Raw genomic sequence first — 23005 nt, forward strand, 5'->3', positions numbered from 1 at the left:
TTTAAGCATCTCTGAGTCAGTCAATTAGTGCGTGTGAACCAAACCTATGTGCAAAATAGCAAAATGTATTTGTGGCAAGACAAAAAGTAAACTTGGAAGGGAAAGAGAAAGAAAGCACATTTAAAAGGGGGTGGGGGAGGGGAGGAGGACCATGACAATATTTTTTAAACTGAAGGCTTCCATCCTTTGGTACAGTGATAATATTGTTGTCTGCACACAGGCATCTTCTCAGTACATTATCCCCTGGATTCTATATTTGGTGCTCAAAATTGTGCATACAAATTTGGGTACATGTCCAATTTAAGTGTGTAACAAGCCAATTAGCGCCAGTAATTGGATACTAACAATTGTCATTGCAGCTCTTTGTAAATATGGGGGGGTCAGATTTTTAGGATAAATTGGTTCTTTGCTTTAAAAAGGTTGCCGACCCCTGTCCTAGACCCTGCTGAAACAGTGTTTCCCATTTCCACTTAATAAACTGCATCCTATGCGCATGCCTTGTTTGTTCCTATTTTGTTTGACATTTTATTGGTACCATAATTTGGTAACAATTTTGAAAATAGACCCTCCTGTTTGTTTGTAGTTTAAGTACACCAACCCTTTATGTCTGTCTGTCCAACTTAGACTGTAAGCTCTTCCAAGAAGGGATCATCTATTAAATGTCAAAATGCACAGCGCTGCAGCACTATAGAAGTGATAAATAGTAATAGTTGTAATACCGTACACGGGACAAGCCTATCTTTTAACTAGATTGCTCCAATGGGTGCCTTGCTGGTTAGAAAGGGTGCATCTGATAGGTTACTGTTTGTGTGACAGCATAAGGCAGCTCATGATGAAACAACTACAGTATTGGAAGTGTTATTTTATGTAACTTTTTTTTTTTTTAACCTGACTTTTCAAAGGAGGATGTAGACATGTTAAACTGCAGCTTCCTGTCTTATCGGTACTGACGAAGAAAAACTATGACAGAGTTATGCAAACATGAATGTCTGCAGTGAGGGACCAAAGCCATTTCACTGCTTAGTTACTGCATTTAGGCCCCCTTTTATGAAGCTGCGTTAGGGGTTTTTATTATCGCGAATCGCTGCGGTAAAAGCCCCGACACTCATAGGAATTCTATAACCGTCTGAGCTTTTACCGCAGTGGTCTGCGATAAAACAAACCCCTAATACATGCTACAGAATCTCTCCTAGTTTCTGACTGTGGTAAAAATGTTTATCGTAGTTATTCTGCTCCGTTGTCGTCCCCCACCCTCAAAGCAGCAACCAGACTGCAATACATGCCCACAGCCTTGGGGTTTTTTTTTTTTACCAAACAAATGCCAATCTCTGCCTTGCTTCTTTACTAGACAAACCCTGACATATACTCTATAGAGATGAATGGGACGCAGGATCCACAGAAGCCGGAGAAAGGAAATGATGACCCAGGCGATTATAAGGACCTCAAAAAGAAATCACCAAAGAAGAAGAAAAAAGGCAAGAAAGTGGATGCTCTTAAACAGGAACTTGAACTGGTGAGTACTGGCTCTGATGGAGGGAGAAATCCACCCTGATCTAGACCAGTGATCCCCAGACCTGAATATGCATGAGAGAAACACATGTAAATCTCTCTCATAAATATTCATTTGTGGATGTCCTGGAAACCTGTTTGCCTGGATATACCCTGGAAAGGTTGGGGGAATCTCCTATGGTCCCATTATATTTCTCCTCAGGTTTGCTAATGTGATAACAAAATTTTGTCTCTAATGATGGTCAGGTGACAGGCTTTAAATGCTATTCCCCAGCCCCCTCTGAGGGCTTCAATCAGTCCAGAAGCAACTATCCCCAGTTCATAGCTCACACCTTGTGCTAGGACCTTAGTTAACAAGATATGGACAAGTCATTCTCTTGACAAAAAGTCCTTTTTCACTCTTTCTCTAGTCGGGGTGTAGTCCCTGATGGCTTTTTCATTCATTCCACTGCAAACTTAAGGACACTCATTTACTTTTCTATAGGCTATACAAAGCATCACTGCAGTAGCTGCCTTTGTCATTCAGGTTTGGTAACTCCATAGCTAGAGGCAAATCTCCATCTATTATACAATGGGCGGGACTAAAAGCCTATCTTTAATTCCATGGCCAGATAAAACTGGTGTAAACTTCTTCCTAGCTGCTGCATCTAGACAAGGTCTAAAGCCAGAATGCCCACTTTGTACAACAATTAAAAAAAAAGAGCACTGACAGCATAAGCAGCAACGGAAGGAAAAGCAAGAAAAAAAACCTTAAAACATATATGGTCAATATTCAAAGTGATTTAACCAGTTGGAAATGGCTCCTGACTGGTTCAGGGCTAACCTCTCATTTTTAGCAGCACTTAACCGGTTAGTGCTACTGAAAATAATTGGCATTTCTGGGTTTAATGCTGGTGGCCGTCAGCAAAACACAGATTGCAACTGACTGAATATCAGGACCACAACTATTAGTGTAAGAATAAAATTTACAAATAAATTAATAGGTATGTTATATGTAATATGTACAATATTTATTTCCAATCTTTGATAATATGCACATAAAAGCATTTGTTCTTTAATCTCAGAAGGCTTACATAATTGTTCATCTTAACTTGTGCAACAATATACATAGGAGCCCTTGTACTAAAACTCAGTAAAATTAGTATTTACCATGGCTTAAAGCAAGAATATACCGCATGGTAGCTGCAAATTTTATTAACACAGAACAAAACTTGCTCATTTATAATCAAGTCAAACCAACAGTCTGAAGCAAGTATGGTGAAACCAGTCAACTGATACCACTGATAAGTAAACCTGGAACTTCAAACACCCCAACACCCCAATTGGTCAGTGCTTAATGGGGTATGAACATCATCATGTGATCCCAGGCATACTCCTAAAGGGATATTTTTATTTTTGCTGGAGATTTTTATACATTCAGATTTAAAACTTTGCAAAGGCACTTAGCTTGTCCCAACGGGAGCTCTGCCGTTTCACTGATACAGCTTCCTCAGAGGTTAGAAACTTTTGCAATCGATTTTTCATTCAGCGTTCTGCATGCCCTTACCTAACTGTCTGCTCATGTTCTCTAAGCTTCCAACATTGTAGGCTCACAGCTGCAAATTTTACACAGCAACCAGTGAAAGTGGAAGCAGGCCAGAATTTTCATATTCTGGTCCCATATAAATGTGCAAATTAGCATATGGTACCTGGTTGTAATTAATGCAGGAGTACTTAGTGCCTCTTATTTAGAACATAAGAATAGCCTTACTGGGTCAGACCAATGGTCCATCAAGCCCAGTAGCCCGTTCTCACGGTGGCCAATCCAGGTCACTAATACCTGACCAAAACCCAAGGTGTAGCAATATTCCATGTTACCGATATAGGGCAAGCAGTGGCTTCCCCCGAGTCTTTCTCCGTATCAGACTATGGACTTTTCCTCCAGGAACTTGTCCAAATCTTTCTTAAAACCAGCTACGCTATTTAGAAGGCAGGAAGTGCTTCTGCATTAGCTGTACGCTAGCCACTTAGGGGGGAATTCATCAATGTGTGCTATTATTAAGATGGGTTATTTTAGCACAGGGCCCCCTTTTATCCAATGAGACCTTGTGCTAAAATAGCACAACTTGTGGTACAATAACCCATCTTATCAGTAGCACACATTGATGAATTCCCCCCTTAGTGTCTACTAAGTGGTGTTAAGTCCTAATGTGAAAACGCTTAGCACAAGATTCATTTAAGTGTGTTGTGGTAGGTAACCACTTAGCATGCACTAGGTAGTGTTGACAGCTTCACAAAGAGGATGTGTAACTATGCGATTTTCAAAGTTAACATAGGCATGGGCTTTTATTTTCAAAATTGCTGCAAAGTCTCTGGCTTAACAGGCTTTCTCTTGGTTTTCAGGAGGACCACAAACTGAGTATAGAAGAAGTGGAAGAAAAGTTCTCCACCAGCATCCTCAAAGTGAGTCAGAGAAAAGGGCTAATTGTGTACTCTGGCAAGTCGAAGTAGTTGGGACGTGCTGCAATGCTGTGGGAGTCAGAACAATTTGTGCAGTGATGTGGGGGAGTTGTGGAAAATTATTTCTGTCCCCTGTCTAATGCTAATGGAAGCTTGTGTACTTCAAACACCTGCTATTGGGAACCTTTGTAGGCATTCATTTACTACACTTTTGGCAGGACTTCCTGGTGAGATCATATACATGTTACAGCACTGGGAATAGTTAAACCTGGTCCATGGAGTCTGTTCTGTTTTCATGGGGACACATTTATTCTGCAAACAAGCAAAATTTTAATTACACCAGATTTTCCCATACTGATTCAGGAAGTGGAAAATGCAAGATGGAGTTACTTGAAGTGTAAAAGCTCAATTGTTTCTGGAATAATTTGGGTATGCAAGACTCAAAACACTCAACAAAGTACTTTAAAGTATCAGGGGTAGTCAAGTTTGGGTAATGAAAGCTTGTAAATTGTGGAAAAAAGAGTATACTACAATATTGGGCACAAGGGATGTTTCTTCTCACTGGCATTGGTGCAACAGTTTACATGACCTGCTCTTAATGGAGCTTTGAGAGACATGCCTTACTTTTAAGTGCCAGAAGTAGTTCTACTCTGTATGGGGGTCTTACATTCAGTCTTTAGCTCTGAAGGTAAGAAGTCATATACTCAATCAATTAGGTGATTTCCCTTTTCATACTACATAACATGTTACTTCAGGATTGCACCAATTATTAGGCAATTGTCTTGCACCACCTTTCCATCTTGAAATAAAGGGGGAAGAGTTGTGGGGGGAAAGGGAAATTGTGTAGGAAATTAGTGCAGAAGAGCTGATCTTTGTCAGCCTAGGGAGTTAAAAGAGACAGAGGGCCATTTTTGATAGTGCATCTAAGTCCAACTTGATGTTTTCAGCAAGATGTCCAAATCAGAAGCGGAGAAACAGCCATTTTTTAAATTGGCAACACTATAAGACATTTTTTTTTTTTTTGGGGGGGGAGGGGAATCACCTACATAGATGTTATGGCCACCGGGATGTCCAACCTTGGTATGTCCAACTTTGCTATTTTTGATCACAAAAATCTCCAAGTTCAAAATGTCCAAATCCAGACCATTTGGATGTGGGAGGGGCCAGCATTGTAATAGACCAATAGAGCAGCGGGACATCTTAGAGGGCACTACTTTGAACTTCATATAAAGGGTGCCTGAAGTAAATATCATGATAACTCCCTTCTAACGTATGGTGGAGTCCTCCAAAATTCTCACAAAACTTAATATACCCAACTATCTACCACCCCAATAGCCCTTATGGCTTCAGATGGTACCTATATAGCAGTATAGTAGGGTTTTGGTGGCCTCAACACTTTCCACCATAAATGTACTGGTTAGAGTGGCTTATGGATCTGGGTCCTCCTCTCTATGATTCACTAGCCCACTCACCAGGCCACTTAAGACTGTGTGATGTTCTACTAGGATTTCCCACACCAGTTGATGATGTTCTAGAGACAGATATATACCATTTCATTCAGTTTTAGGGGTGATGACAGGGGTTAGTGACTAGTGGGGGACTTTGGGGAGTCCTTACATAATCCCTCCAGTGGTCATCTGATCAGTTTGGGTGCCCTTTTGGCACTTAGATGCTTTTTAAACAGGTCTAGCTCAAAATGTCTAAGTTCCATCCAGGACATCTTGGGAAAGTTTCAATTATTACCTCAAGATGTCCAACTCTAAGCACACCCATAACACACCTTCTACACATCCTCTTTAGTTTTGAATGCACAGCAGCTAGGACGCCTCACAAAACATTCCGAAAAACGGTTTCAAAAATCTGAACTTGGCCTTTTAGGTGAGAAAAACATCCAAGTGTCAATTTATGCTATTTTTGGGATGTTTTATGTTATGAAAGTGCTCCTAATAGCTTCTTAGTAATACTGAAGTTTGTACAGCAATTATTTTATTCGAGCAATTGTCTAACTTGTTGATGATCTTGAAGTCCATGGGGGTTGGAATTTGGAGGGGAGGAGGTAGAAGAAGAGGTTGATTAAAATGGAACTGGTAATGAGGTGCAATCTTCATTGACCTTGTTGATATGTTTCCATTGGCCTTGTTGTTATTGCCATAATTGTTGTACTGGATGTACTGTGATCACCGATAAAAATGTTTGAAACTAAAAATAAATAACACTTATTAATGAGGACAGAAAATGATATGGAACCAACCCAGCAATGGCAGTCAAAACAAAGGATCACGCACACCCCTGCAACCCCAAACCCACACCTACAATTACATTTCAAGCAACTAACTCTTTAGTCAGAGCTGACTGGTTTGTAACCAAACATAATTTAAATATTGTTCTTTTAAAATCATAGTTCATTGAAGAAAGCTCAGATAAACACTGAAAGCTTAGAATTAAAGCAAGGAACTAACATGCATAGATCATTCATTTTTACATGCCATGATGTCACAATTCAGCATATTATACAGAATTCTACCTTCTATCAAAATATTCTTTTTTTAGTACTGCACACAGATGCCTCTGGGATATAAACGCTTACATGTTGCCACTTAAGTATATTGCATGAAGTTTATATAATCTTCTTGTCTTTATTCCTCCTGACACTTAATCCCTCTTTTACGAATGCATAGTGCGGGTTTTGGCAGCAGCAGTAACTGCTCCGACGCTGATAGCAATCCTATAAGCATCGGAGCAGTCACCGCTGTTGCCGGTGCTAAAACCCACGCTCTGCGTTCGTAAAAGAGGGGGTTAGTCATTTTGGCATGCAAGTAATTCTCTCAATGTTCATAAAGTGAAAACTGTCCATCCTCTTTTCCCAAGCATCCAAGATAATCTCAAAACTTCCATGTGGTAAATCTGTAATCCTTTCATTTTGCATTAAATAAAAACAAACAGCCTTTCAGTTCATGTTGGACTTGAGCATTTGAGTCACACAAATATGAAATGCTGTCTTAAAACCTGTATTGTGTTCCTTTACACAGGGTCTCACCAGTGCAAGAGCCGCAGAGATTTTGGCTCGAGATGGTCCCAACGCTCTTACACCTCCTAAAGGCACACCTGAAATTATCAAGTTCCTCAAGCAGATGGTGGGGGGCTTCTCCATCCTCCTGTGGGCTGGTGCTATCCTCTGCTGGATCGCATACGGGATTCAGTATGCTCAGGACCACACGGTCGCAAGGGATAACGTAAGCATCACATCACATCACATCAAATTACAAATGGAACAGCCATTAAGCCATTGGTCAGTGGGTCCTGTGAACTATTTGTAGGAATCAAGACTGAATTCAGTAAATGGTGTCCAAATTTTGGCGCCCTCCCAAAAAAAATGCAAGCTGAGTGCTCAGAGTTGGATGCTGTTTATATAATAGTGTATAGCCCCAGAATCCCCCCGCCCAACTTTGGCAATGAGGATTTACCCCAATCGAAACCTGATGGAACTCCTCATCCTCCTGACCTGCCGGTATCCCTCCCATGGCCACACCCACTTTTCAGCTGTCTGCTAAAAAATTTGCACTTGTACTTAGCAAGATGTGCACATCAATCCAAATTGTTGCCTATTAATGCTAATTCTTAGCATCCAATTATCGGTGCCCAAATTTGCATGCACTAATGGGAATGGACCAAATATGCATGTGCATTTTTGGGAGCCATTTATAGAATGCAATATGTAAACTTCTTTGATTTTGCCACAGAAAAGTGGTATATAAAATAATCTAATAATAGAAAACATAGGCCTGATACAATGACATATGAGGGTAGGAGGCACCTGGGGCGGTGCCCCCCCCCCCCGCTCCAAATGCCACACTTGCACCCTCATTTCCTCCTGTAGCTCTTTAAATCTTCACCAGCACAAGCAGCTACTCTGGCCTGCCGTCACGCCGGTGTTGGCTTTCCCTCTGATGTCACTTCCTACACCACTAGTGACACACCCATGCTATGCCCATATTTTCCCTCTGTCAATCTCGATGTAATATGCTGTCCTTTTATCTATGCCTTATGTAATAAGTTGTACCCTCACTTCATGCATTCTGTAATTCGCTGATTGTCCAGCCTTCTTCGATGTGAACCACCTAGAAGTCTTTCGACTGTGGCGGTATAGAAGAATAAAGTTATTATTATTATTATTTTAATAAGATGCACTAATAGATTTAGTGCAAAATAATGAATTTTGTGTACGTTAAAGAGCCGTTGCAGTCCATAGGTCTCAGTTAGGGCAATGGAGTTTAACCTGGGGGGCCGCCGCGGGAGCGGACTGCTGGGCGCGATGGACCACTGGTCTGACCCAGCAGCGGCAATTCTTATGTTCTTGTGTTCTTATGAGCTGTGTGGCATGTAGCATATGGTAAATCCATTAGCGCACCTTCGTGAAAGGACCCCCTAAGCAATTTAAGTGCATTGTTTATAGAATAGCACCTATCACTTAAGCATGTAATGGCCAATTATTGACACCATTGGCACTTAAATTTAGGCACCGGCTTATAGAATTTCCTTTTAGATGTGTATATTTAATTATCTCCTTCTTTTACTAAGGTGCGCTAACTAGTGCGTGCTAATTGAATTAGTGCATGCTAACTGCTAACGCATCCATAGACTAACATGCACGCGTTAGCGTTTAGCGTGCGCTAATTCGATTAACGCACGCTAATCAGTTAGTGCACCTTAGTAAAAGAGGGCCTATGTGTTGCTTTGTACTCTGCTTAGGTTTGTATAGATGTATTAGAAATAAATAAAATGAAATACACTTCTCCCTCGATATTTGCAGGGGATACATTCAAAGATGACCCATGAATACAAAACAAAACCCCGCAAATAACTTTTTCCTATCATATGCGTGGGTTTGGGTATAGCCCCTGCAGATACCACGAAATCTCTCTGCACGCTTTTTTCCAATACTGCCGTTTGGCCCATCACGCTGAAGGAAGTGCTAAAAATTTCTCTCTGTACACTTTCCTTCGAAGCTGCCATTTGTTCGATCATGCTGACCCCCCCCCCCCCCCCTCCCACTGAACTTTCTTGGCACTCCAGGATGATGTCATTTGGGGGTGAAACCATGAAGACAAAACCCACAAATAACCAAAGTTGCAAGGAAGAAATGTATACACCTACATTGCTTTATAGAGTAGGCTCCTAATCTGTGCCTGAGTCAAGGCAACCTGTTACAGAATTACCCCCATAATACATCATGTTTGCATAATCAAAATACATAACTAAATATAAATATTCAGTATTAATGCTTTTTTTCCCCTTGTCCTTTTCCAGTCCCACAGACTTTTCTTGGTTTCTTCTCCTGAACTAAGGAGGCTTTTCTGAATTGCATTACTACTTTTGCTTTTGCTGCCTAGGTTAGAAGTGCATTCCAGGCTGTCGCCTACTTTGAATTGCAATGTAGGAATGTGCATTCATTTGAAAGGACAAAGGAAATGTCAACATTTTCCCATGCCTTTAGAAAATCCACCACAAATTTTGGCTGTTATCCCTATGTCGTAACTAGTGTGCACTCTTTGGAAAGACTGTTCACCATTTGTGAAGAGGGTTCACTATTGGGGAATAGTATGTGCTTTGGTCCTGATTTTATAAAAGGCACCTACAGTTAGGTGTCTAGATCGGCGCACCTAACTTAACCTCCCCCTTTTGCAAAGCTGCACCAGTGGCTGCCGCATGCAACGGCACTGAAACCCATTGACTCCCAATGGGCTTCAGTGTGATTACTGAGGGCTGCAGCGGTAATCAGCTTTGTTGAAGGGGCCTTAATTTTTTTCAATTGGCTTAATCAGCACTGATAATTGACAGTGTCAAAAATGATTAAAAAAAACATTAGCCAGTAGGCACATACCAGTGCCTAAACAGCAAGTAGGCATGGTTAGGGGCTGTTAAGTATGAACATAAGAACATATGAATAGCCTTACTGGGTCAGACCAATGGTCCATCAAGCCCATAGCCCGTTTTCAAGGTGGCCAATCCAGGTCACTAGCACCTGGCCAAGCCCAAAGAGTAGCAACATTCCATGCTACCGATCCAAGGCAAGCAGTGGCACCCTGTAAATGTTGACATAAATGGGTGACATATTCATGGGCAGTAGCAGCACTAGAAAGATTTACATCATTAGTTCTATACAACAAATGAATCGGTAATGTCACTTCTCTACCTGTCATCATTTTAAAAGGCATCACCCCCATAGACCAGTGAGGTGTGGCACGAATAGCCATCAGTACCAAAGGTAACTTCATGTCCCAATCCTTACCAGAGGTAGACACGTACTTCTTCAGGATTGTGATGATGGTACGATTCGCTCTTTCCACTTGTCCCAATGATTGTGGGTGGTAAGCTATGTGCAACTTACTTTTCACTCCGAGCATCTTCCACATGTGTCGCATCACATGACACCTAGGAGTTAGACACCATTTATAGAATCAGTGTATGTTAATTATGATATCGAATCCCAGAATGACAGAAAAGTACCAAAATGAAACTGACTGGAAATGATATGAGAAACCAAACAATGGGACTATTTTGGCTGCACATTCCTGTTGTAATGGGTTGTTGAATGAACAAAATATTTTCTTATTTCAGTTGTACCTCGGTGTGGTTCTGGCAGTGGTCGTCATCCTCACTGGCTGCTTTGCTTATTTCCAAGAAGCCAAAAGTACAAACATCATGGCCAGCTTCAGGAACATGGTCCCCCAGGTGGGCATTTCAGATTATTTCAATTTAACTTCATTTAAGCCCCGCCCCCTCCACACAAGCTGTACACCTTCCGCAGGAAAAGAGATATTGTCAGAAGGTTGAACCATTCATCAATTGCATGATCAGGGCTCTGAAAAAGGCACCAGATTGGGTTCCCTTTACTTTATTTATTTATTCACTTTTCTATACCGTTCTCCCAGGGGAGCTCAGAATGGTTTACATGAATTTATTCAGGTACTAAACCATTTTTTTCCCTGTCTGTCCCAGCGGGTTCACAATCTATCTAATGTATCTGGGGCAATGGGGGGATTAAGTGACTTGCCCAGGGTGCTGAGGCTGTAGCTTTAACCACTGTACCACACACTCCCCTTGCAATGAGAAAATTTCTCTTCTGGTATCTCTTTGTATCTGGGGCTTCTCAATATTTGACGACCCACCAATGCTATATATGAATGATTTGAAGGTAGCACATATCCTCTAGCAAGTCCCACATGTATTGCCTAGAGCTTTTTGTTCTTTCCTTTTCTGTGTGAAAAATGAATTTTTAAGACATCATACAAAAACAAAACAACCCGAGGAAAATATAGAATTGCACTTGTGTTAAAACTGCTGGAAAATTAGCTTCAAAAGTGGTTAGAAAGAAACTCAACCATTGAAAAGCTTCAAGTCACTCAAGAACAAATGCTAACAACTGTGATTCTGAAAGGAAGCTAAATTCAAATTAAAAAAACAAAAAAACCCGAACATCTGCTATTGCATTTTCTCCAGATTGCCCTTGTAACTCGAGATGGGGAGAAAACGGAGATCCCAGCAACAGAACTAGTGGTAGGAGACCTGGTAGAGGTTAAAGGAGGAGATCGCATTCCAGCTGATCTTCGAATTTTCTTTGCACAGGGGTGCAAGGTAAGAACAAGCTTATGAAATCTGTCTTCATAGATACCAAACACAGAATACTGCTTGGTCTTTCAAAGCAGATTGTATGTGGTAGATACGGAACAATATGATAGCAATCAAAGCCTTAGGGTCATGAGGACAAAACCCCCCAACACAAAACATTAGAAATGTAATATCTTGTTGTCCTTTCCCAGGTAGAAACAATTTCTTACTGTGTAGAGGGACATAGAAAATATTCAGCTTGGAGTGCTTCTTTTTGTAAAATACTTCCTTCTCTGGAAAGTCTTCCACAAAAGGAATCTTGCACATAATCTCTACAAGTGGCAGCCTAGGGTGACTCAAGGGCCTTCCCTCTGTAGTCCAGCATCTCCCTTCTCTTCCCTGATCCTTCTGCCCATAGTCCAGCATCCCATTTCCCCTAAGTACCTGCCATTTCAGGTGACCAGCATCACCCCTTCTGTTCCTTATCATCCCAGATGGCCAGTGCATCCCCATTTCTTTTCCCAGCTACCCATGTTCAGCATCTTCTTTCCCTTTTCCTACCCCTCATTTCATGTCTAGCATCTCCACCTATTCCCTCTCCCTGCCCTACCTTTTCCCAGACCTGGAACATTGCCAAAAGCAAACTCAGCACTGGCATGGGGGCCTTTAAACACAAACCCATTCTTAAGCGTTGTCACCAGAATGCCTTAGCGGTTGTGGGGCCCTGTGTGGACCAGTTTATTGCCCAACCCACATCATAACTAATGATCTGCCTCATCATGCCAAACTCCTTCCCTCTGCTCGTACTCAGTTTTCATTAACCTAAACATGAGCTGGGGAGGCCTGCCCTACTGCACATGCTCAGTTTTTATGCACGGGGACAGTGGGGCTGGCCTGCCAATGGTACAAGGAAGGCACCACTGAATACCAGGTTGTGGGTGCAGACATGGGGCCCCTTGGTGTGTAGGGCCCTGTGCACCTGCACCTGCCTAAGACCTGCCCTGATTATTGCATCCTACATCCACCCCTTCCCATCAAAGGAGTTCTGTCAGGGGGATAGCAGGATGTGTATTTAAAGGCTCTGCACTGGCACAGAGTCTGCTTTTTTAAGTTCAGACTGAATCTAGGAAGAGGTGTGACAGAATCAGGGATGAGAGGTTGATGCTAGACATGGGAAGCGAGAAGAGATACTGCTCGCCTACTGTTCCTCCCCACTCCCAAAAGGCCGCCATCCTAGGCAGACACTTAGTCTGCCTAGTGCAGGGCTGGCCCTGTATTGCAGATTCTCTCAAGCACTCCTTTTTTGTGATAGGGATACTTCCCCAGACCATACAAAGTGACAATCCTTTCTATTATTCGCTTAAAATATATTCTATATGTGTGGAATTAAGCAGGGCTCACTGCAAACACATGTTGTGTCTTTATGCCAGGTGGACAATTCCTCCCTTACAGGGGAATCGGAAGCTCAGCCTCGATCACATGAGTTCACACATGAAAATCCCCTTGAAACAAAAAACATTGCTTTTTATTCCACAACCTGCTTGGAAGGTACGTTTGCATTATGTTTATCCTTCATTTGGCTATTTATTTCTTGAAGACACTTGATAACCAAGAGAAAGGTGGGTAGTAGAAAAGTTCCCCTATGGGCTTTGCATCATGTTTCAAAGGGAAAATATATACATGCATAAAAGGCTTTAAAATTGTTTGTAAAGATCTTTCAGCATTCATTGAATCCTGACTCTCAGAACAACTCACTATGAATACAGAGATAAATACACTGAGACTGATATTGAAAAAATTTCTCCAGTTAACTGTGGGACTTACCAGGACAAATATTTGGGGTTCAAATTCTCCTCCTCCCCTATACACACTCAGTAGGATATAGGATTTATACTGAAGCTGTCTTGTAAATGTAACACAGACACCTATTAGCCCTTGGGGTTCATTTTCAAAGCAGAAAAATGTTCAAAAAAGGGCATAAGAATGGCACATTGGATATTTTTTCTTGCCAAAACGTCTGTCACCATTTTCAAAACCAACTTTTTTTATGTTTTGCTAGGCTTTTTGTCTGTAGAGTAGGGGTGTCAAAGTCCCTCCTCGAGGGCTGCAATCCAGTCGGGTTTTCAGGATTTCCCCAATGAATATGCATGAGATCTATTTGCATGCACTGGTTTCATTTGTATGCTAATAGATCTCACGCATATTCATTGGGGAAATCCTGAAAACCTGACTGGATTGCAGCCCTCAAGGAGGGGCTTTGACAACCCTGCTGTAGAGTGTCTAAATATCAAGGGTGTGTGTTGGAGAGTTGTTACGGATGGGATTTGGGCGGGCTTAGCACTTGGATGTTTGCAGCAGGAATCAAACTTTTTACAAAATGTCCAGGGCACAATTTGGATATTTGGGACTAGACCTGTTTTAAAAATGAATAAGGGCCAAAAAAGTGCTCAAACCAACCAGATGACCACTAGAGGGATGAAAGCATGCCTCCCCACACATTCCCCCAGTGGTCACTGGCTTTCTCCCACTCCACAAAGATCTGAATGAAATAGTACATATCTGACTCCATGACAGCTGCAGATAGCATGGCAAGTCTTAGTACAATAGCAAACAAGTATCTGGAGTAGCCTAGTGGCTAGTGCAATGGACTCCAGCAAAGGGGACACAGGCCCATATCCTATCCTGACTAATACATAATTGTGGGGGAAAAGTGTGAGCCCATCAAAACTGGCCAAAAACATACTATACCTACATATAGGTGATACCTGCAGCCATAAGGGCTATTGGGGTGTTAGACAGGTAAGTCCAGTAGGTTTTGAAGTTGTTTTGGAGGGCACAGCATACAATGTAAGGTGTTCTGGTAAGATGTGTACCTGGCACCCTTTATGTAAAGTTCACAGCAGTGCCCCACTTCTCTGCTGGCATATCTGTGTGGCCAGTTTAGTACAGATGGTGGCCCTTCCTACATACATAATGACTTGGTTTTGGATAGTTTGCATTTGGACGTTTTTGTATTCAAAAATAGCCCAAAAAGATAGATGCACTAAGGGCTAAAATGCTTAGATAGCTCATTAAAAAAAAAAAAGATAAGACATCTTGCGGTTTTGAAAATAGTTATTTTCTCCACCAGATTCTACTTGCTTGACGTGTGCAGTTTTCGTCTGCGCTTTCAAGGGTGGTAAGATTTTCCTAGTGTTTGTGAACCACCATTTTCTTATTCATAGAAAAAATTACGGTGGTGTTTCACAAAGACTCTTAAGGAAGGCCATAGAGGCCAAAACACGTGCTTGTCGAGACACCGCACTATATTGTGATTTGACCAATAAAACTGCACGCCAACTGTTGTGGGCCTCCACTGTGATTTGTTGGTTCTAGATGTGTGTGGAGGTTTTTCTCCTGTGTTTTGGTTTGTTTTTTTTACCTTTGGAAGAATGACAGGAGAGGAGAGATTTGATAGAAATTTGAATACCTCTGAGGCATAAATACACAGGAGGCAAGTCTCTTTCACCTGAAAGGAAGCTCTGGAATGAGTTAGTAGGACGAATAAGACACAAACTTAAGATGGACGGGAACAGGAGGAAAAAAGGCGAGAACTGCAATAATCAAAGAAAAGTGGATATAAAAAGGAAAAAAATGATAGGGAGGGGGGTCTGTGTAAATATTGATGGGAAGAGTTTATATCCCGCTACTCTTTCTGGATATTCAACATTGTAATCCGGATTGTGGTGCTACCTGCCACTGTGGCTGTCCCATGCCCTGATTCATGCCTCCTAAAACCTTTCTCAGCTTTCTCTCTCCATTCTCTATTACCAGTACACTAGATTGCTCACCTTAGGCTTTTCTTTTCAGGAACTGCAAGAGGCATTGTAATTAACACAGGTGACAACACCATCATTGGTCGGATCGCATCACTGGCATCTGGCGTAGGAAATGAGAAAACACCCATTGCCGTTGAAATTGAGCACTTTGTCCACATTGTAGCAGGAGTGGCTGTTTCCGTTGGAATTATTTTCTTCATAATTGCTGTCAGCTTGGGGTATAAGATCCTGGACTCAATTATCTTCCTCATTGGAATTATTGTTGCCAATGTGCCTGAAGGACTCCTAGCCACAGTCACTGTAAGTCCACACACCTTCTATAATGCACCAGATATCCATGTTGACTTATTGATCTATGTATCACCATTTCCATAGGCCATCTAAGACATCAGAAAAGGGATGTCTAAGAAAGGATATTAAAGATATTTTAGAAACAGCTTGCTGAACACAGGGTCTTTTGTAAAATATACTGTATATAGGACTGAATTCAGTAAATGTTGTCCAAATTTGAGCACTGGGGACCCTCCTCCCCCCTCCCTGTGTGCTATTTTAGAATGTGAGCTCCGAGTTGAGTGCTGTTTAAAGAATAAAGCTTAGAGTCCATTCCCACACACAAATTTGGGCCCTGGTATTTACGCTAACTGAAACCTGGCATAAATATCAGTGTACAACTCTTGGTATTTGGGCACAGGAATGGCACAACTATAATTCTGTACATAATCTTGAGGAACGCCTTTCCCTGCCTAAGTGGGCATTTCTATGGGCGGAGTGTGACTTAGGCGCTGCTAAGCGTGATTCTCCAAAAACTTAGGCACCTGGCATGTAGGCCTTTAAAACCCTCGCCTACATTTCAGGCGCCTCCGTTTTTGCATAGGTGCCTCTAGCTGCGATTCTGTAAATGGCGCCTAAGTGTGATTGACACGCAGCTGGCACCATTTTTTTAGGCACCATTTATAGAATCGTCCCCTTAGTTGCAATTCCCACACCTAACTTTGGGGCCACCTGTTGAAACCTGGTGTTAATGCTGGCGTCCAAGTTAGGTGCGCTTACCCAGTGTTTTATAACTAAACGCATACATTTTGGAAACATTCCTGACATACCTGTGCCCGTCCCATGGCCATGTCCCCTTCTGGGATATGCACTGCACCCTAAGTTAAGTGCAAAACGCAGTTGAAAAGCAGTCATAATTCAAAATTCAAGGTGCCTACCAGTGCCTAAAAATGGGCGCTGGAATCACACCTATGGAGGCGCTTTACAACACCTAATGCCACTGTAGGTGTGGCTAACACCAAAATTGGCTTTAGGCGTCATAAAGCGCCTCCGTAGACGTGATTCAGGTAAAAGGTAGGCACAGGAAATGTAGGCCTTGAGAACCCTGATTTCAGGCACTTGCCTGTTCCAAAGCCATGATTCTATAAACGGCGTTGTTGCGTAATTGACACGCGATTGTTAGCCGCTTTTAAGGTAGCTATGTATAGAATCCGTGCCAGTGGGAATGAGGTGTTCCGCCTTATAGAATAGCGTGTAGCTAGATGTGTGCACAAATATTAATGAGTGAAAATTGGTGGTTGACACCCAATTATTGATGGTTAAGCGCTTGTTAATCAATTAATTTCTGTGCACATCTTAGCAGCACCCTTAACGGTGGGTGCCATATACAGGATACTGTAAGTTACATGCCCTTACCATTTTTAAGCGACCATATTTATGCCAAATCTTTAGCTGGTGTAACTACAGGTGCCTAAATGTTAGGCATGCCAAGACCCAGTTATGTTGTATCTGAATCAGCTGCTATAGAACAGTGTGTGGCATTAATGTGTCTAAAAGGAGGTACCCACTTAAATAATTTCCCCCTTAGAATTTTTCACTTCTTTTAGTGGTTTTAAGACCATAGGGAGAGGCAGAATTTGCCTCTGTATTATGTTCCCCTTGTTCAATAAAAACCCACACTACACCAAGTCCTCTTCCCCTTGAAATGCTTCAATGCTGCAGATTTGCAGGTTTAAGTGGCAGCTTTGTTAAAATCAACTCTTACATGTCTGTCCATTTATTTATTTTTTAAAAATTTATTCATATACCACTTATTTCCTAAGTGGTTTTACATTCAGGTACTTTATCATATTTCCCTCTCAGTCCTGGCGGGCTCAAACTCTTATCTAGTGTACTTGGGACAATGGGTGGATTAAGTGACTCACCCAGGGTCACAAGGAGCAGCGAGGGATTTGAACCCACAACCCAGGGTGCTGAGGCTGTAGCTTTAACTAGGGCGCCACACACTCCCCTGGAACTTAGCTTTGTGCACATGTAGATATTGTTTAGCCCTTCTAAAATTACCTCTTTATTAGAGAATGACACGGGGACAATTCCCGTCCCCGCAGGAACTTAATTTTCCCATCCCCATGAGTTTTGTCACTACCCCTGTCCCTGCCCCATTCCTGTAAGCTCTGTCTTAAGCGCACAAGCCTCAAACACTTATGATTTTAAAGTGTTTAAGGCTTATGCAGATGTGAATGGAGCTCCAAGGAATGGGGGAGGGACAGGAAAAGAACTCACGGGGATAGGACAGGAAAATGAGTTCCCGCGGGGATGGGGAAAATTTTGGCCCCGTGTCATTCTCTACTCCTTATCTCATGGATTTTATACTGAATTTACTTTATTCACTGGAATATTAAGATAACACCTAACATTTCATTATAAGAAACATTATTAATGGCTTCTTACATATGCTGAAGCCAAGAAAATGCAGGAAGTGATTCAAGGATTCTCATTCTGTACTTTTCCATTTCAATGAGGCAGAGGGATCATGAGAGCAATTCTCAAGAGATTTAGCCAGAGTTGATTTATTTTCCCCTCTTCCCAGTGGTGTAGTGAAGGGGGAGGTCCACCCCTGATGCCATGTTGGCGGGGGCGTCAACACCCCTCTTCCGCTCTGCCCCATCCCATTCCTTCCCTCCACGCGCGCTCCCCCTCCCCCATACCTCTAGTTGAAGTTGCTGTTTGCGGCTGTCAACAACGTGTCCCGTCGGCTCTCCCGCTGATGTCACTTCTGGGGGCCGCACATAGGAAGTGACAGAGGGAGAACGGACGGGGTCACGAGGAGCACGTTGACTGCCATGAGGAACAGGGAAGAGGGGAGCGTGCGGCAGGTGGGATCAGGGAAGGAGTGGGGTAGGGGGCGCTTGCGGCAGGCAGGATCAGGGAAGGAGTGGGGAGTGGAGACGAGGGCAGAGGAGGGGTGCCACTTCCCCAGGAACCTCTCCTCCTCGCTATGCCACTGCCTCTCCCCCGCCCTCCCCCAAATATTGAGCCTTCAGCAGTCAGTGGTTTTTTTTTTAAGGCAGGCAAAAAATCCAAGTAGAGAAATGAATTGGAAGCAGCATCCAGATAGAAGTGATATTCAGCCATTACCCATATAGCTTATCTGCATAGCACTTAGGAGCACTGAAGGCTTTCCTGTTTCATAATGTTGGTTTATCTACAGATTAATTAATTAATAATGTGGAATGTTATATTTTCATTATTCCTAGATGAATTGGTTCAGACTGTCTTTTGCAATTTGTCCGTGTATATAGGATATAGGCTCAATCCACGAACCACCTATGGACCTCTAAATCACTATCCTGGTAATGTCACGATGGTCAGTGGAATATTCAGTGGCACTGTCCAGTTAGTGGCGCTGAACATTCCTCTCAATTATCCGACTAGAAACTGCGATAAATATTGACTTTGAATACTGACACAATTTATTTCCACCTTTTTATGTCATTCCAAACATGCCAGCTCTGGGTAACTAGACTGCCCTTGCTGGAGAGTTGTTATAGCTGCTGGAAGTGTATTTGGGCTTTTATGATATGCATACTTTTAGAAAGAAACATTTTCAGGGAGGTGTTTCGGTTGCAGGAGTAAACAACACATGCGTGATTGAGTTTTTTAAACATATGCGCACTCTTTCCCCCCCCATTCCTTCCCTTTCAGTAGTAGCAACTGCAAAAGGTGCTTTGAACAACTTGTTGCCGCTGGATTTTACTACTCTGGGGCGCACTAGAAACGCACAAGTGTTATCTGGCTAACAGTGGGTGTATATGTCCACTGTTCTAGGTAACCCTCTCTCTGACAGCAAAACGAATGGCAAAGAAGAACTGCCTGGTGAAGAACCTAGAAGCAGTGGAGACACTTGGTTCCACCTCCATTATCTGCTCTGACAAGACAGGAACTCTCACCCAAAACAGGATGACTGTAGCCCATCTTTGGTTTGACAACCAGATACATTCAGCTGACACCAGTGAAGATCAAGCATGTAAATATAATAGCATTGACATAACCCTAGATAACCAGAGATGGGCAGCATAGCTTCATAGCTGATTTCTGTGTTCACCTCTTCCCTTCTGCATTTTCTCCAGAGTTAAAATGTTTGTTATCACAACACTAATATTCCATTGTTTTAATTTTTTTCCAGCTCATTCATTTGACCAACAGTCTGAAACCTGGAAGGCCTTAATAAATATTGTAACCCTTTGTAACCGAGCTGAATTCAGACCTGGACAAGAAGATACCCCAATAATGAAGGTACACAGAGATAATCAAATCCTCTTTCCTCTGAGAAAGTTTTGCAGCCCAGGTTTTTTTTTTTTTTTTTTTTTTTTTAATTTGCTTTCTTTGTTCTGAAGGCATCTCCAGGGTCTTTCCAGTCCCTTTCTTTCATGCTTTATTCAGATTTCTAGGAAATGCAGCTGCTCCTACAGATCCAAAGAATTCATGGTACTGAAAGGTCACTTTGGGCAGCCAAAAAACCTAGAGACTTGAAGAAGGCACAGATAGTTTATTAGCATACGTATGCGACTCCCGAGCTCCAAGCGGGCTTCAGAAGTGCCGAAAACAGGACGTTACAGAGATATTTATACATTCTTCTGGCTATACAACTGAATTCTAGAAAAAACTTTTCACGTGTTACTTTTCTTAACAATCATTGGTCCTCAGCTCACACTAGCAGGTCACTAACAAGTCACTTATCTAGGCCCTGCAGTCTTTCTGTTGCATGTCGTTTATGCTGAGATAGCCATAAGAAGTTAGAATGTCCAAGCTAACACCCAGTACAGGCAGGCTAGAACAAGAGATAAGTTAGGTCTGCAGCTAAACATAATTCAGCATTTTATTAAAGAGAAAACTTAGTTCAACACTTAGGAAAACCAGTCCCAGACTCCTTCAGTACCCTCACTGCAGTCTGTCTGTCCCTGCCTTTCACTGGTTCTTGTCGACTGTTTACTGGAACCACAGTTTCCCTTTGTTTGCAGAGAGTCGTGGTGGGAGATGCCTCCGAAACGGCCCTGTTGAAGTTTTCTGAAGTCATCACAGGAAATGTAATAGGCATTAGGGAGCAGAACAGAAAAGTAACTGAAGTGCCTTTCAACTCCACAAACAAATTTCAGGTATGTATTTTTCCTTTTGTCCTGAAAACAAATCGTGCATACCCTACCAGATCCATATCTTTCTGAGTTCAAGGGCAGATTGATACGAGATAAAGCCATTAATGTATTTTTCAATTTTATGGCCCCATTTCCACCTGCCCCTCTTGGTTTTCAGCTTAATAGGACTAGTCTCTCTTGGACCTGTGGCACCAAATGGCCTTGTCTACAACTATCCAGGAAGTACAACAGCAGTCCTTGGCCATGAGGACTCTTGTGCCAAGAGGTGGCGCTGAAACGTAGGGCTTGCTTTTTTGCTCATCTCTAGCCCTTAGCTGACTGAGAAGCAGCAGCTGAGTTTTGCAAACTAACCCAAGTGCCCTGCACAGCAGCATTTAACAGTCTTCAAGCTATTAATCTAAATGCTTCATTTTTAATTCAGGCCTAGATTAGTTGCAGAAAAGTTCTTGTTCTGTAGCATTTCATGTCCTATTGTATTTTAAATTTCCAAAAGCTGAAAACAAAAATCTGTGCTGCCAAATTTAGAAGGAGATTTATTTATCTTTAAAATTTATATACCCTATATCTAGATATAGAGCAGGGATCTCAAAGTCCCTCCGTGAGGGCCGCAATCCAGTCGGGTTTTCAGGATTTCCTCAATGAATATACATGAGATCTATGTGCATGTACTGCTTTCAGTGCATATTCATTGGGGAAATCCTGAAAACCCGACTGGATTGCGGCCCTCAAGGAGGGACTTTGAGATCCCTGCTCTATATCTAGACCAGTGTATCACAAACTGTGTGCTGCAGCAGATTCCAGGTGTGCCCCGAGACGCCGGCAAGGAGGAGAGGTGCCGGTGCCGGCTGACTGCTTACACAACATGCCTCTCGTGACAAGAAGCATGTCCTTTAGGTCAGTGTTCTTCAACCTTTTTACACCTATGGACCGGCAGAAATAAAATAATTATTTGGTGGACCGGCATTGGTCTGCGGACCGGCGGTTGAAGAACACTGAGCTAAGTTGTGGGCCATCTGGAAGCCTTCCCTCTGATGTTGCGACATCAGAGAGAAGGCTTCCAATTCAGGCGCAGGACGTGCGTAGGAGCCACTGCCCGTGGATTTGTGCACTGAGTCAGTGAGGAAGAGGGAGCCGGCCTGAAGATAATGCTGCATCAGTCGCACTGCGAACCAGCGGTTGAAGAACACTGTTTTGGGCCTGATGCACAAAATTTCTGTGGACCGGCAGGAAATTTCTGTGGACCGGCACTGCTCCATGGACCGGTGGTTGAAGAACACTGTTTTGGGCCTGATGCACATGCCGGCCCTGTGTACCGGCAGGAAATTTCTGTGGACCGGCAGGAAATTTCTGTGGACCGGCACTGGTCCATGGACCGGTGGTTGAAGAACACTGCTGTAGGTAGTCAGCTAGCGCTGATGACTCTCCTCATAGCCCGCGGCTCTCTTCCTCTGCCCGCACCTCTCCTCCTCCAGGATCTCCCACTGGTGAAGTGACAGGTTCAGGGTTGCGGCCGGAGGGCCTCTGCGCATGCATGGACATCTATTTGAGCATAGGAATTTTATCACCCAAACACCTAAGTGTAGGACCTTTTACTAAGCTGAGGTAAAAAGTGGCCTTACCTAGGTCATTCCTTTGCGCTAGGGCCGTTTTACCTGCAGCTATAAAAATGCCTTTTGTCTATTTTTATCATTAAAGGCCATTGCACTAATGCTGCCATTAGACTGTAAAAGATACAAAAAAAAGCAGCAAAGCCAATCAGGACCGGCAGGACACTTTCACATTGAATACCAAACAGCTCCGGTGGTTAAAGCACTACATGTAAACAGAATATAAATATAATGTGTGTGGACGTATCCTCAGTGTGTCAAGCCGAGCATTAGGGGCGGTGAGAAACCACCGTTCCAGTGCTGGTTAGAAGGCTTAATAAAACAAGACAAAAAGCCTCATTTAAGCCCGCACACCATCACGGGATACGTCGTGTGTGCCGTGAATAACATTGTGAGTGAAACGATATAAATCTTGAAAAGTGCAAACAAATAAACACAGGAGCAGTAAGTTAATCAACAATAGGCTTTAACAATGTGAAGCTCCATACAAGTCTTGGCCTCCTCCGTAAATGAAATAGTAACAGTGAGCAAACACTTAGCTGAATCGTGTGGCAGATTTCAACAAAGCAGCGTAGGAGATAACTGAGGTTACTTATCACAG

The 23005-nt window shown here is 42.6% G+C and overlaps 1 protein-coding gene and 1 long non-coding RNA gene across 4 annotated transcripts in view; one reads left to right on the plus strand and one right to left on the minus strand.

The window, feature by feature from the left end:
• Positions 1-23005, plus strand: part of ATP12A (ATPase H+/K+ transporting non-gastric alpha2 subunit) — a 97023-nt gene that overhangs the window by 37994 nt on the left and 36024 nt on the right. For both annotated transcript variants that reach the window (XM_033917342.1, XM_033917343.1), the window contains exons 2-11: positions 1349-1513; positions 3892-3951; positions 6978-7181; positions 10567-10680; positions 11449-11583; positions 12987-13104; positions 15406-15674; positions 19473-19671; positions 19831-19940; positions 20666-20800. In XM_033917342.1, the coding sequence (XP_033773233.1) occupies positions 1349-1513; positions 3892-3951; positions 6978-7181; positions 10567-10680; positions 11449-11583; positions 12987-13104; positions 15406-15674; positions 19473-19671; positions 19831-19940; positions 20666-20800 (1509 nt within the window). The remainder of the gene's footprint in view (positions 1-1348; positions 1514-3891; positions 3952-6977; positions 7182-10566; positions 10681-11448; positions 11584-12986; positions 13105-15405; positions 15675-19472; positions 19672-19830; positions 19941-20665; positions 20801-23005) is intronic.
• On the minus strand, positions 2494-15521 carry LOC117347038. Of its 2 annotated transcripts, none has more exons than XR_004536706.1 (3): positions 15387-15521; positions 10238-10380; positions 2494-6147 (listed from the first exon to the last, which is right to left on the minus strand). It is a non-coding gene; the product is annotated as an uncharacterized LOC117347038 (long non-coding RNA). The 2 variants fall into 2 exon arrangements; XR_004536707.1 differs by having other exon boundaries at positions 2494-7255.

Source organism: Geotrypetes seraphini, chromosome 13 (assembly GCF_902459505.1).
Source record: "Geotrypetes seraphini chromosome 13, aGeoSer1.1, whole genome shotgun sequence".
Taxonomy (NCBI): Eukaryota; Metazoa; Chordata; class Amphibia; order Gymnophiona; family Dermophiidae; genus Geotrypetes; species Geotrypetes seraphini.